The sequence below is a fragment of the Typha latifolia genome, chromosome 4 (assembly GCF_019914945.1).
Source record: "Typha latifolia isolate L0001 chromosome 4, TyphaL0001v2, whole genome shotgun sequence".
Taxonomy (NCBI): domain Eukaryota; kingdom Viridiplantae; phylum Streptophyta; class Magnoliopsida; order Poales; family Typhaceae; genus Typha; species Typha latifolia.
Genome location: NC_133089.1, coordinates 11862250 through 11877691, shown reverse-complemented (window position 1 = coordinate 11877691; position 15442 = coordinate 11862250). Strand labels below are relative to the sequence as shown.

Below are 15442 nucleotides of genomic sequence, written 5' to 3'. Positions count from 1 at the left end.
AGTTCATTATAATTACCATTATCTCAATCACACCCACCAGAGCTAGAACATCATTATTATACTCTATATCCAATCTGCATATGTTTATAGTGTCTATGCCTATCCGATGTCGTTCATTTTCGTGCATATTTAATATCCATATTATATCATAGGCGAATTATAAAATTTTTATTTATATGAAAACTATGTGAGACGTTACAACGAGCAATACTATTAATAAATGAGTTTTAAAAAATATCGACACTATTTAATGCGTGTTATTCTTGTGCCAACAAATGAAATTTTTTGTCCTTGTTATTTTACATTCAATTAGATATTAATTTTAATTACTAAACTATTATCAACTAATATTAGGGCTTCAATTATATTATGGAGTATTCAATTATTAATATTAGTTTTAATGAATGTATTCAATCATAGTATATTTTGAATAGTATTTATATTTAACCATTGATTTATCTTTAAGGATAATGGTAACCATACCATTAACTAGTTTATTTTCATTTATTAATTTCATAGTAATAGAAATATGTCTTACCGAGACAAAATTTGTAACTTGCTATCCTCTTGCCTAGTAGGCAAAAATCTACCTCTGATCCTACTCACATTGGACCTAGCGCTCAGGTAGTTTGGCTAATAGTAGGTCAAGAAATATTGAACGGTGATGTGGGCAGGGGTTTCCATGGAATACAAATAACCTCTGATTTTTTTTCTAAAATAGATCGTTTACAAAAGTAATATAAAGATAAAGCATTATAATGTAGGTTTTAAACTTTTAATATATAAAAATATCTAAACCAAAAATCAAAAATTGACATATCGAAGACCCAAAAATATTTATAAATATCCTAAAATGTTTATTAAAAATATTATAAATGCGTGCCGGCGGCACGTAGGAGCGTGCCATTTGCACGTCGGTGTGTGCCACTAACATGGTGGGGCGTGCTGAGGCGTGCCACTCCGCATATGCTGTGCCGATAATGGCATAACCATCGTTGATATTCACCTTCCACCAGTCCTCCAGAAGTGAACAAAAGTAAAAGTAGGGTAATCTACAATCCTTAATCCCCAATAATTTATTGAAGGCTACAAGAAACTCACACATAATTGCATTTCAAGAAAAATGATCCACAAAATCATTGTAGTATCCTTGCATAGGATACAAAGACTAGAGACATGCAAACCCTTGAGAGGACATCCTCGGTCAATTGCCAACCAATGAAGCAAGGACCATATATTGTCCAAATCAGCCTTACCCCAAGGAGACTCTCCCTACAAAATTCAAGACATTGTACAAGAATTTTGTGGAAAAGACCTCATTCAACAAAAATGACCGGCAAAAAAAAAAACTAATGCTCAGAGTTCAATAGATTTAGCAAAAAATATATTTCCCACATTATTTTCATCTACAATTCTGTTAGGCTCACCATTCAGTATATTTAGCAAATAATATATTTCCCACATTACTTCATCTCCAATTTTATTAGGCCACCACAATGCCCAATTGAACACCTCTCTGCCGCTGCCCCCCCGAAGTTGGTAACACATATGATTTTAGCGTCTACCACCATTTACCCAGCAGAGCCACATTCTGATCTCCTAAGATCAATCATCCAAGCCACCTTTGTCCATCGACTTACAAACTAATCCTAAATTTACTATAATCATAACTGAACTAATTACTTTTCACCAAAATGCTCTGTGAGCCAAGTCAATCCTTGACAGTGAAATTGCAATTGTTATATGAATGCTTAAAGAATATTAAATAGGAGGAAAACAACAAGTAACAAGTGCTGACACACAAACTATAAAGCTCATGGGTTACAAAAAGAGAAAAGAAATTACAGCAGATGAAAGAATATGTTAAAGTGAAGATAAGCAAAATCTAAGGTGGAGGGAAAGAACGCCCCGCTTCAAGGAGAACCTAAGTCATTAGCGAGTTACCGCATTGGAAGGCTAAAGTTTTATCATGTTAGAAATTGGAAACTGCATGTGAAATCTATAGATTGTCACGAGGACATTAGACCTGATCATGTATTAGAGATATGAGTCTACGCACGTAGACAGAGGCGCGCCACTGGATCAGTTTCACTTTGTCTTTTGGTTATTCATGTGTCATTGAGACTTATGTCTTTTTCTATTTTTCTAGTATCTTTCAGACAAATTTCCAGCCTATCAATCATCGGGCCTGCTTTGACTTGTTTTGATCTGGTTGGATCACGGTATACTTAGAAATTTATGTTGGCGTTCTAAATAATTAAAAGACATTGTGTTTAGACAGTTTTTTTATGAAAGTCGGCTTGAAGATTCTCCAAGGGTTTCCTGAACTTTACTTTCGGTGTGAAATTGAAACCCTGAAGCACGAAGCCTAGGGCCTGTTTCCACATATCTGATATCTTCTTAGTTTTCTCCTACGTTCTTTGACATTTCTAGGACGTCGCGGGACTTCTACGACTCTATTAAAAGCCCGACCTTTCATATATTTTGATTTGGACATTGTCAGCTTCCATATCTAATCCTTCAGATTTAATTTCAAATTTCATCTTCAGATCTAGTTTCAGGATGAGCTTCCAATCATGAATCGAATTTCATCTTCCCATTGTTTCGGACTGAATCAGCAGATATAATAACTGGTAATATTTTTCTGGGCCTAACGTCTAAATTTGTTATCCTTAGATCGAATGTTGCTTGTAGACTTATCCCGCACATCAAAATATCTGTTCTCATATTACCCTTTCTCTACAATAGCCTTTGATGGAATTTTCTAAACCTATCAATTTTGTGCACTAAAGTTTCTAAAATTATCAATTTGTTAGCCTTAATCTGCCATGTTCTTCATTAGTAATTTGATCTCAATTTTGAATGAAGGACCCTGGTCAGAGGAAGTTTATAACATAGTTTCATATGTGTTTATTTAGACAACTTTTATTTGACTAGATTTATTTAAATTGTTTATTTGCTGATTTCTCTTACTTTAGCCACTTGCATATTTGTTCTGCATCAATATGTTTGGCAACATGGTCATAAACAACTAAAAAGCAATGGAACGACCCTTAATGCTCTTATTTGACACAATCATTCAGTTATACTAACTGATATAACTTATTAGACCAAAAATGCTATCACATCCAAAGAGTTGCTAAGATAAAAGAATGGTTGCATTGCTTTGCCTAAAGTGATGTCTAGTGCCTACAACAACAGCTGAGTTTAAGTCCCAACCTTTTGGGTCAGCTATATGGATCCTTTAACTTCATTCATCGGTACTTAGTGCCTCAGTTTGTGTCAAATTAAGCGCTATCATGTATTTACTAATTCCAATCTTCCCCTCCCTATAAAGGGACCTTTTATTTAAATAAATCACACAATTCATTCTAGTGCAATACATGATCTCCATTGGACAAGTCCAAATTATCTTATCCTATTATTAGGTGGTTTATCGTCAACAAGTGTCACCCCTAGTATCATTCCTCAGTTGCCTTCTCTGGTAATGTCAAGCATCCACACTATATATCCTCAAAAATTGAAACAACTTCTTGAATTTGTTGCTTTGTAGTTGTCAAACATTATGATCCATAAAGAACAGGAGGCCCTATACCTGTTCTATAAAACATTGCTTTTTAATTTCAGAAGTATATGAAGATCACATAATACACCAGAAGCACTTCTCCATTTAAAACACCCTACTCTAATTCAATGAGCATCATTCTTTTCATCCTCCAGTTTCAAAGATAAATTATAGATCCAAAGTACCATAATTCTCCTTTCTAAGTATTTCCTGTCCAGCATGAATGATAACGAATTAATCTTGAATCTTCAAGTTCAAGACAAATTACAGATACAAGGTACTATAATTATCCTTTGTTAGTATTCCTTGTCCATGAATGATAATGAATTTATCTTGAATCAACACCATTAGAATCAACATTACCAAATTATGCTCATAAACAGACCCACTACTGACTTGTTCCATTCATATGTTGGACTTTTAAAGGGAAAACAAGATCACTCTGTTTCTTGTAAAGAAGTCACCCCAACTGCTAAAGTTTGTCTTTTTTCAGTGAATCATGCTCAGTCAGAAAGGAAAAGGAGTTGAGAAACCCTCCGCGGACTGAGCATAAAATGGAAAGAAGAATGCATGATCGCATGAACTGAGAAATCCTCTACCTCCTCTCCCTCCCTCTCATTCTAAAGACTAGGCATCAGACTGTTTAGGGGCATTTCAGCCAAAAGGTCTCAAAAAAAGCTGCAATCATTTGGTTTCAGTAGAAACACTAGTGTATCAGTGGAAGATTTATTGATTTAAGGGATTCATCATGCTGTTCATATTGGTACTGATAAAAAAAACCAATCAATATCAGCCAAAACAAATCAATTTCATCCGATTTTTAAAACCACGATTGAAATCATTCCTGAATAAAACAATAGAAGATATTGTAGTAAACATATATATTGATGTACACAAAAAAATAGCATATTCTACCACCAGAAATGAGAAGCTCAGAAAGAAAAACAAATGCACATAACCTATGGGTAAAGTGTCAAACAAATATTACTCCTTAATCATTACTCTCCACATAAATAACGTCAATGTGTCGAAAAACATTTTAATGAATAATCTTGAAGATTAATTCTGACATAATGAACACTAGAGCATAAGAGCAATTTACCATGTCAAAAACTATCATGTATAGGAAGCAAAAATAGAAAGCAAAACATTGAATGCAATAATTATAAATAAGAAAACAGAGTACATTCAACATTAAAGAATATTTGGAAGTGAGGATGGAGTAACTGTCTCAGAATATAAAATTAAAAAAATGTAGATATATTATTTAAAACTGCATCACTAAGAATGCTTTAGTTCAAGTTGAGACTAGATTCACACGACAAAATAGAAAGCACAACAACAACATTTATTTGCAGATGCTCAAATATGATGATTTTGATCGAGGTTCAAAAACTTGGGATTGACCGCTAGAAAAAAAGATACATAACGATCGTAACAGCCACCGGTATTGGATTGAACATTTTTAATTACATAAAATTTTTAAATATTATTGAAAAATACATAGGTAAATTTCTAAAATTTTAGAAAAAAATATATATAAGAGAATAAAAATTAGTCATATATGAAATCTAAAAACTAAAGAAAAAAAAAACTCAATCAAAATCATGATAAATTTCGAGCTCAATTTGATAATTTTTTATGCTCGTAAATTACTGCTACAAAAGTGAGATGAAAAGATATTTGTCTTCTCTTCACTATTTTTTTGCACTAGTAAGAAAAGAAAACTTAAAGAGTGAACGAAAAAGAGAGAAAAAAAATGAGAAAAATCAAAAGAGAGAAAAAAAAAACACCCCACCCAAGTTAACCAAATTATGGAATAGTCATAGGGACTCAAAGTATCGGCCATCGGCTGCACTCAATGAACTGTGAGGGAAGGGTGAAGAGTGTGTATGAGAGATGACAACTGGGGACATAAATTACTAATGTCTCATGGGTAAGATCTATTTTAAATTCGACCCGAATCTTAAAAATTCAATTAATCCAACCAAGTTTCGGCCAATCCCAGATTGAAAGACTAGTTTTGAGTCAAGGTCGGGATTGGTTATGGCTGATGATGCTTTGGATCAACAGATTTTGTGAACCATGATTTTCATTGGATAGTAAATTACCTACAGACATTTTCATGAAATACTTAGGCTTTATGTTTTCACATACACAAGTAAGATTGGACTGCTTGCCTGAATCAAAAACAGCAAGAACTATCATGATTTAAAGATAATAAAGTTAAGTTGGCAAGAGGATATAGGAAAAGTTAATGTCCTTTCCTCTTCAACAAATAGAAAAAATGGATACCCTATTGATAGTGTACAACTGCACTGGGTGGATTAATTGAGCATTGCAAGTCTCAATAAGAAAGAAAATTCCATATATAATCCTTAGTCACTACAACCAGTGGTGGTTTCTTATGATGAAAGGTCCAATTTCCATACCAAACAAAGAAAAAGCAGCAACAAACAACAAAAACAAGAAAGCAAAAGAGAGAACAGAATCACAGATTACTTGCTTGATCAGTTCAGATGAACCTAAAGCATCAAAGATAGTTGCATATATATGATTTTTTACGTTTTTTGTTGCAGCAAAAAAACTTGTTTATTTACTCATCTAATGCTGAACCACTGTAGATCTAGAGAAAGCTAATTGAAATCTTAGGTTGTTCTTCGGGTGCCTTTCTTCCACTCTAATCTATTAGAGAAGGGTTTGTAACTGTCTCACATGTCAACAAGGTGTAAATTACATTTCTTTTTTTTGGTACCAACAAGTTTTAGGAGGAAATATGGATCAATTGTCTAGATGGGGAGGCTAATGAAGTCATGATATGTAATAAGGTGAAACAAGAGCACAACCAATCTCATGAATTTGAAGCAAATCCAAAAAGAATAGATAATTTATCACTGAACTATATACACATTTATCGAAGCACATCAACCAATTGACCCGACCTCCAAAAGATAATGATGATGTACAGTAGTGTCAATTGTATAGTCGAGCATTTCACACTTTTCAAGGCAATCAAATGAACAATATAAGTGTCACTACATGAAAATCAAGGCAATTGAGAAAGCCCATGATCTGGAAAATCTTAATGAATTTTAGAGCAACTATGATTTTTCCTAGTAATTTTATTAGGTCCAAGACAATTTGCACACTTCAAACATAGAACTATTGATCGAAAGTCTGAACAATGTTAGAAAATGTACATCAGGTGTCTGCACGAGTTATTGAGCATGAATCAAGTTTCAATCAAATGCTTGGATGAATTTTAAAGGCCTTAAGGGTACCGTTGTGAATTTGAGGAAATATTTGCTGACAACCAGCACCCGCCGACCAACATTACAATGTACCACCTTTCTTTTCTCCTCTTCACTTTCTTTTTGCTAATAGCGCTCTCTTTTTATTCATACTTTGACAAATATGAGTCTCCCAACTTTTCCCTAACATGACAGCATGAAGAAGGGCACACCATCGAGTCGGTGCAACAACAGCGGTGATAATGGCAATTGGTAAATAGAGAGTGAGAGAGAGTGTGTGAAGGGAAGAATTGTGTCTCCCTACCCCTCCGGATGGTTTCCCCTCTTTTTTCTTTTTTCTTTTTATTTGGATCAATTTTAGCCATCGAATTAGCCCACCAACTATCCTAATACATCATAGGTGGCATTGTAGTTATTATAGGCAAATTACAGCTATAGTGCTACAACCCCTTATCTTCACTTTTTTTCCTCAACTTTTGATGGTCCAATCAAAATCAAACAATTCTCATTTTTCCTCTTTTATTCTCTCTCATATTTCACGTAGAACTGCCTAATCATTAGGCTATGATGATGTATGGTCATTCTTGTTTCTCCTACCTTCACCTTGTATTACAAAGAAAGAGTCAAAAAATTAGCTTGTCAAATTTTGACAAGTGTGAAGCACGGATAGTTGTGCCAACATAGCGCTGGTACATGACACACAATGGCATACCCCTAAAGAGCGAAAAAAAATAAAAAAAACAAAAAACAAAAACAAAACCTCTGTACAAGTGAGAAAGGCTTCGTGTAAGCTTTTCTTAGTCCCGTGGAGGAGCCGGAGAAGTTTCGTCGCCGCATGGAGGAGAGGCCCAGTCATCATTGCTACTTATTTTTTCCTTCAAATCATGTAGAGGAAGAAGATGGGAAAGTTAAAGGATAGTGGATATAATCTATTATTATAAACTACTATCCATTAATATATCACTTAAGTAGGATCCACAATCACTTAAAGTTAGGATTCATTAATATCTAAGTCAGGATCCATTAATATATCGCTTAAGTTAGGATTCATTATCATCTAAAAGTTGGGATCTGTTATGAAAGTTATTAACCCATCGTCTTCTCCCCCCCTACTTTTACTTCTTCCTCCCTTTCTTTTACTTCTTCCCCCCTTTCCTCTGCAGTCAAATAGACCCTAGCAGCGGCTACAAGGACGGTGAGAACTTCCAACAGGTTTGTTTCTTCTCTCTCTTCACCCTTCTCTCTTTCTTCTCCCCTCTCCTTCCCTTTTCTTCTCGTTCTTCTTAGTCGTGTCGGTCGTGCCGTGCATTAGCACATGCCAGTGGCAAAGCAATATTGGATAGGTAAAACTCACATCTGTTGACCTGGTTGCCATTGTCATTTATTTTTCAAACACAACTATAGCTTCAGAGGACAAACAGCCTTTTCTCTATACCTTCAGCAATGATAATCTTGTATAGAAAGATAAGGTAGAATATTTCTCCACCTTAAATGATCCAAATAGACACGGACAAAGCTAGAAAACAGAAATAGGTGCAGCAGTTTTGCTTCTGATCCCCAAACAAGAATCTAAATTCTAAAGAAACTTACAAATATCTGCAATCAAAAAGTCTAACCAAGAACAAAGCCAGACGACATACTGAGTAACCTAAACAAATAAAACAGTTATACAATAACTTCCAGCATATATATATCAAATTTTACACAAGGGAATGCTTCTAATCGTTGTATGCATAGCACATATTAAAGTGAAAATTAAGGAAACTAAAGATACAGATAACATATTTAGTTTAGATATACATGACGGCCAGATGCATATATAAGATATAATAGATGGAGCAAAAAATTGTTGTAGTAAGAGAAACCATTGGTATGAAGCTACATGACTATAATCAGATAAAAAATTGTTCTAGTAAGAGAAACCAACAGAGGCAAAGAGGCAAGCGAGTGTAGCAATCAAAAAACTAGAAATGTATTGAAAATTAAGGAGAGGAGACCAGGACAAACACAATCTTATGTCAAATTTCATTCTTATCACCAAGCAGAGCAGGCAGACGTATAACACAATCACTTCTAACAGAATTCTAGTACCACATGGATGATGCAACAAGGAAACTTCAAATGATCACTAGAACTTCCAGGGAAAGGAAAATTTAGATTATGAAATGGAAGGTTCCCTTACAGGACATCGACTACACTAGCTAATCGTACCCAAATTGGAAAAAAAAAAAAATACCAAGATCTTCTTAAAAGCCGATCATACTTGGAAACACAAGGTTTGTGAAGGAGAGAACATAGAAAGGACCAGCTCCTAAGAAAACAAACAGATCATAAAAGGTTGTGCTCAGATTCAACATTAGAGTTCCAGTGCTCCACCAGCAAAAACTAGAACTTTACCCTTCAAATCTCATAACGGTGTACGACATGTCAACATGACAGATCAACAAAAAGAATTTTCAGCTAAATCTTAATAAACAAGCATAGATACAAGCTTGAAAGCACATAGACCACCACTTATCTGACTTGCATGTAAAGGAATGAAGAAGCTACTCTAACCAACTAAAAGAAAAGGCACACTCCAAATGTCATATACTGAATGCCAGAAGGCCCACATCTTAAACTTAGACAACATGTAGCAGATAATGGACAAACTAAGAAGCAGTACACCAGAACAGACAAAAGTCTGAACAAGAACAGTCTTCCCAAATAATAGTGACCAAGTTAATTAACCTGCAACAGTACCAGAATACGACAAGCCCATACGTGGATATTCTTGAAAGGAGAGATCTGTAAAGACTGGAAAAACCAAGAAACCCAGTTGCTAATGGGGTTAACACTTTTACCACTAGTACTGAGACTCGACCCAGATCTCGAAAGGGAGGAGAAACTCAGAATGACAGCAGCAACTACACAATACTGGACTGACCTCTCAGACAATAACATTGTGCGACGCCGACGACGACTTTGAACCTTCTCAACCCTCATAACTGATCTAGGACTCACTGTAACATCAAGCACGTTGATAAATCAAATATGCACATGAAAACATGAAGATAGAATTGAATAATCTTCAAACACTTCCAAATGGGAAGGTTGTAAGACACTACATTCTACTTCTCATTCATAGACTAAATATTTAAACAGAAGAAAATAGAGTCCTAAAGAGCATGGGCATATATATATAGAACAACAAACCTGATCATCCTCATCCGATGCCAGCCCATTAGGTTCATTAGATTGAACTGGCTTTTCCGCACCACAATTCTGACGGTTACACTTGGTACGAAATGGATAATTAATGTTGTTGCACTTCTCACACTTCCAACTGCCCTCTGGCATTTTTGGTTCTGAGACAATATCCAAGATAAAATCATTAGATTGGTTCAGAGAAAAATGGACAAAATGGAAGATAAAAGAGATGAGTAGAGAAATAGTAATGAATTACATGAATAAAACTAACTCCGTTACACTCCAGAAAACTAACCACTACAAAATGAAGAAGAAATATTGTATGACACTATCCAACACACGATCCTAAAAGGGTACTTTTCCAAACCAGATATTCAAAAAAGTGTCTGATCGACTGACTGTATTGCATCCAGAAAGCCCTTGTTTATGACAAAAAGAAAATGATAGATAAGAAGAGCAGGACTTACTGGAACCTTTTGAAGCCTCAGATTTTGACCCCTGCAAATGAGTTGAAGATGTTCTCAGCAAAATTCTAATTTTACAACATCAGCACATAAAAGCAACGAGAGAATATACTGGTTAAAGAGAAAGCAGTACGTTCAGAGGAAAAACATTTTTACAATAATCAATTATCACTTTGCCAGAGAGAATCCATCAACTTTCCAACTTCAAAACATGTAAGACAAGCAGAATGAGATTTTAAAGAATAAACTAGGTTAATTATCCCACTTGTAGATCTTTGTCACATCATCCTTATTTGTTTACTACTAAAAGGTGAGGAAAAAGTAATTTACAACTACACTAAACATGTTGAATGCAAGGATTATAGTCAGCTGTTTGCCTGCAGATGTTGCCTATTAATAATAGGGCAATGCAGAATGAAGTTGATCATCGATTAACAAATCTGTATCTAACACCTCAAATAAAATTTTATCTATTGTATTAGCATATTTCAAAGATGCACTATCGTTTACTGTTCTAATATACAACTTCATGCACATTGTCATCCCATGAAACAATTAAAATGGGGATGCGCTCTACAGATTCTTGAGGCACCATCAACAGAAAAATATATGTTTCAGGCACACTAAAAAAGAAAAATAATAAGAACTAATTTAAGAAGAAAGAATATTTGGTCGAAAGTCAGGATCTCATGAAGAATGTGTTGCACAGTAAAAGTCTAGTTTGATGAACTGAAAATGAAAGTGTGTTTGAAACAAAGAACCTATAAGGAAGTATTTGCATACTAGTGAAAAATGATAAGCTGCACATAATCGAGTTATCAACTGAGATATAATCTGCACAATTATCTGTCTTTACTATTTCATGCTAAAGAGAGGTATTGGGAGCTACTCCTTGAACCCGCAAGGTTAATTTGAAAATTAACAACTCACTGCATCAGAAGAAACTAGTTTATGGTTGGAAGTTTCGGTTTTGACCCATAGAAAAAGATAAAAAATTTAGGCCAAAAAAGGAATTCTCATAGCCTAGTGTAGTCCAAAATAAATGTCAAAACTAGAAATCTTGATAGTTTCAACCTTAACCAATGATTTTTGGCTTTAGTTTTCATTAAGTTTCAGCTACTACTGTTCAGTCGAGTGAATTTTACCAAATAGATAGATCTCCTCATCTAGCAAGCCTTTAATTTTATGCCTTTCTTGACTGTGTCTGCCTACCCTAACAAAAAACAACCTTTTAGAGCAACCACTTAGAAGACTCTTCTCAAAAGTCTAAGAAGACTTATTAGGAGTTAATTCCTAGAGACAATGCATTTTTTCACCAAAGAAGGATTAGATAAACAGAAATTATACAATAAAAGAGCAATAGTTTTTTAAAGTTACATATTTTTCTTGATCCTACTCCTCACTATTGAGTAAAATATTAACTGAACTCGACCCGAGCGAGTCAAGCTGTATGAGCAGAGGTAGGCCAAGACCGAAGCGAGTCAAGTATTTGAGCAAAAGGAGATCAAACTCGACCGAGCGACTCAGGAGCAGGTGTTTGAGCAGCAGCGAGTCCTTTTGTTTGAGCTACATTTAGAATTTCTTTTTTTTTAAATAAAGGTCTAAGAATATTTAATATCATAGTACAATAAGCAAATTTTTGACATGTACATGCTGATGGTCAAGGTGGGGTTCATTAACAAGATCCTAGATTGCTAAAATATTTCCTATTTCATTATGGTTGTCAAAATGAAGGTTATCATATCAATATTTTTCTTGATCTTGTTCCTCACTATTGAGTAAAATTTACACTCAGAAATTCTTCTCCTTATAAGAAGAAAAGTCTATCTAACCAAATTACATATCATCTTACAGGAAGCGCAATGTAGTACATGTTAACACTTAACAGTCCAGATTGGGGTTCATTTACAAGGATCCCAGATTGCTAAAATATTTCCTATTTCATTATGGTTATCAAAGTGAAGAATATCATATCAATATGCTTCATCATCACACAAAGAAAGAGATCAATCTTGGGTATATAATGAGTTATCCTACATGGGAGTAAAATATCATTTGTAGAAACTAGAAAGAGAATAAAAATAAAACTGATTTCTAGTCAAGTATAAGAGAGAGCTTATAGGAGCGACAATGGCTGAGAAGACAGAGTAACCACCCAAAAATATAGATAATAGTTAGGAAGTCAACTGATAGAAAAGTCCAGAAGTTATAATCTCATTGTTCCACCCAATAAGCTACCATGTCAAAAGATAATGTGGTAAGGATTTCCTCAAACCTGATTTCCAGGCCTTGGTGTGTTACACTTCCTCATGTTACAAACTGTTCGGAAAGAAAAGTTATTATTGCCACAATTAGGACATGTCCAGTCACTATCACGTCCTGCTCCTATGCAAAATGGTGGAGGACAAAAAAGGATTAATGGAAAATAAAGAACTGTAATTTAAGTTTGCCATACAAAGACAACCACTAAGTTTAAACCTGCAGGCTTTTTTTGGGAGCTCTCATCGGGATATGCTCCATGTCTTGCTCCCTATGGAAATAAAACAAGTAATTATTACCACTCCATGAAATTAAAACTTAGAAATGCATAAACTACAAAATGTCAAATATTGCAGCAAATCATAGAAAATAGGAACTTCTACTTCTTCAGGACATGTTGCTACTATCAGTGTGGAAAGAGCAAGCAATTTTATTGGCACCATTTGGAGTTCAAATGTAGGTGTTCCCATCAGGCCAAACCAAGTGAATGATACTAAAACCAACAAGTCAAGTACTAGGTCATGCAATAGAACTTACCATTGCATCATGACCCATAGGCAAACCAACACCATATCTGTCCATAAGTGGAGGCATACCGTACATACCGCCTAAGTCAAAAAAAAAAAAAAACTATTTAATCAACCCGCCACAAATTTTGAGAACTAAAGATGCTTAAAGTACTTGCCAACTGGATTTCAGTTAAAAGGAAGAAAGTAAGATTCTTCTTAAAAGACTTGCTTGATTCAAAAGAAAGTGCTGCAAAATGCTTAACTAAAAGTTAAGCAGCTTTGACCAATTTCTGCTCAAAACTGGAATATAACATTTTATTAAATCCAAATTCATCAACTCTAGTTTCAATAAGACAACAATTAAACCACTTGAATCTCAGCAGCTTAGTGAAAGTGCTGATAAACAAAGAAACTAGAATTGCTATTTTAGCATCCATATAGTTTCTTGTGCATAATAAATATAACCATGGGTTTAAAAAAAATACCAGTTACCATCATAGACCCACCAGAATAGGGAGCTGGTCCAGACATGTGCATTGGCCCATATGGACTGCCAACAGAAAGACGACTACTGTAGCCATAAGGATAAGCAGAACCTCCAGAGAATGGAGGTAGGTCATAGGGAGGCATTGCAGGTCCATTGAAGAGAGCAGACCCATAAGGGGGAGCACCAAGGTACATTGAAGATGGAGTTCCTGGACCCATATAGCCAGCTGATGATGCATATGGAGGAGGAAGTTGCAGAGGTTTTGGGGCAGGCTTCTACAAAGAGAAAATATAGCAGTCATGTAAAAATATACAATGTTAAATAAATATTATGAATAACAACCATCTAACAGTTCCTATGGATGCCAAACCCCCAGAAAAACAACATTAAGATGATAAAAACCAATGATGCGGCCTAACTAACCGTGTTATGATCTACAGGCCTTGATTGAGTACAGCTTCGCATGTTGCAAGTTGTCCTGAACGAGAAATTCATATTGCCACAGCTAGGACATTTCCAGTCATCTTCCCTTCGGCCACCTATAAAAAAAAAATTTTAAAAAAAAGCAGAATATCTTTTAACTTCCTTCTCTTTCAATCCAAGAAGCCAGCTTAGTCAACAATAATATGATTTTATTAATAGAGGAGTTAATACACTCTAACCATCTGTTCGAGCTCGCTTGCCAGCGGACTGGTTCCTGTTATCCATCTGTCAAACAAACAACACGTGAATTGAAAACACAAGCAGCTCATTACATCTCGTATCAGCTTGACATCAAGTTAACTAGCGATCAGTCAATACCAGCACTATCAGTATGATTGAGTCACCGTTTGGAGTCAAAGATACTTACTATGGGCCAGTTCGGGTGTGGGCCAAAAATCAAGGATAAAATAAAGGTAGGGACGGAGATTCTACGTATTGGTTTCAATATCGGTATAAGCCACCAAAGAAACGATAAGTATTGATCATATAAGCCGCTGTATCTGAAGTTTCGGTACCGACTATTTTTAAATTACGTAAAATTCTAAAACTTGTAACAAGATACAGGAAAAGAAACCCTAAAATTCAACAAATAAGATGGAAAGATAGGGAAAAGAAAATATAAGTTGCTCCCTGCTCCCTCTCGCCCTCTCTCTTCTCCCTCTATCTTTGATTCTTTGCTGCTGCAGCAATGACAGAGAGAGAGAGAGAGAGAGAGAGAGGGAGACCGCCAGAAAAAGGAAGACAAGGGAACGGAGGGAGAGAGGGAAAGAGATAGAGAAAGGGAAAATAAGACGAAACAATGAAAAGAGAGACTCACGGATCTCGTTGCCGGAATTCCCTCGCCGAAGGTCGCCGAAGTCGGAAATCCCCTCGTCGGAGCTTGCCACTGCCGGATCGGAAGATATCAGGTAAGGGAGAAATCGCGTTGAGGGTGAAGAGAGACTAGGGTTGAAAGTTGGAAGAGAGAGAACCTACGAATATGTACCGCGGTTTTTCTTGTTGGATCTTGTCTCAGATTAAACTGGATCCGACCCGGTTTCAGGTAGGGTTTCGGATCAAACCGATCCGAATCCGTTTCAGTCGATACTGATCCGCCATGACCTACAAGCATGGTAGGAATGGTGTTAGCTTAATTTTCTTTTTCAGTATTTAGATAGAAAAAGAAGGATATGATGTTTTAAGAATTTATCTTATACTCTCTCTTGTAATTACATATACAATTACATACGTAATTC

At 35.4% G+C, this 15442-nt stretch overlaps 1 protein-coding gene across 6 annotated transcripts; it reads right to left on the bottom strand.

The window, feature by feature from the left end:
• Window positions 1-6303: 6303 nt before the first annotated feature.
• Window positions 6304-15195, bottom strand: LOC140786190 (ranBP2-type zinc finger protein At1g67325). 6 transcript variants are annotated; one of them, XM_073134441.1, is made up of 10 exons: window positions 15025-15157; window positions 14387-14432; window positions 14148-14263; window positions 13744-13999; window positions 13266-13336; window positions 12948-12999; window positions 12745-12854; window positions 10473-10503; window positions 10012-10163; window positions 6304-7691 (listed from the first exon to the last, which is right to left on the bottom strand). In XM_073134441.1, the coding sequence occupies exons 2-10, from the start codon at window positions 14430-14432 to the stop codon at window positions 7614-7616; spliced, it is 912 nt and encodes a 303-aa protein (XP_072990542.1). In that variant the 5' UTR covers window positions 15025-15157; the 3' UTR covers window positions 6304-7613. The 6 variants fall into 6 exon arrangements, with proteins under 6 accessions (XP_072990542.1, XP_072990543.1, XP_072990546.1 ...); XM_073134442.1 differs by having other exon boundaries at window positions 12745-12848; XM_073134445.1 differs by having other exon boundaries at window positions 14379-14432; window positions 15025-15111.
• Window positions 15196-15442: the final 247 nt, after the last annotated feature.

Excerpts from the sequence above, each read along its gene's own strand:
- LOC140786190 (XM_073134441.1), bottom strand. The coding sequence starts at position 14,432 with ATGGATAACAGGAACCAGTCCGCTGGCAAGCGAGCTCGAACAGATG. Across the intron at positions 14,000-14,147 it reads GGCCTGTAGATCATAACACG|AAGCCTGCCCCAAAACCTCT; the intron begins GTTAGTTAGGCC and ends TTCTCTTTGTAG. Across the intron at positions 12,855-12,947 it reads CTCCCAAAAAAAGCCTGCAG|GAGCAGGACGTGATAGTGAC; the intron begins GTTTAAACTTAG and ends CATTTTGCATAG.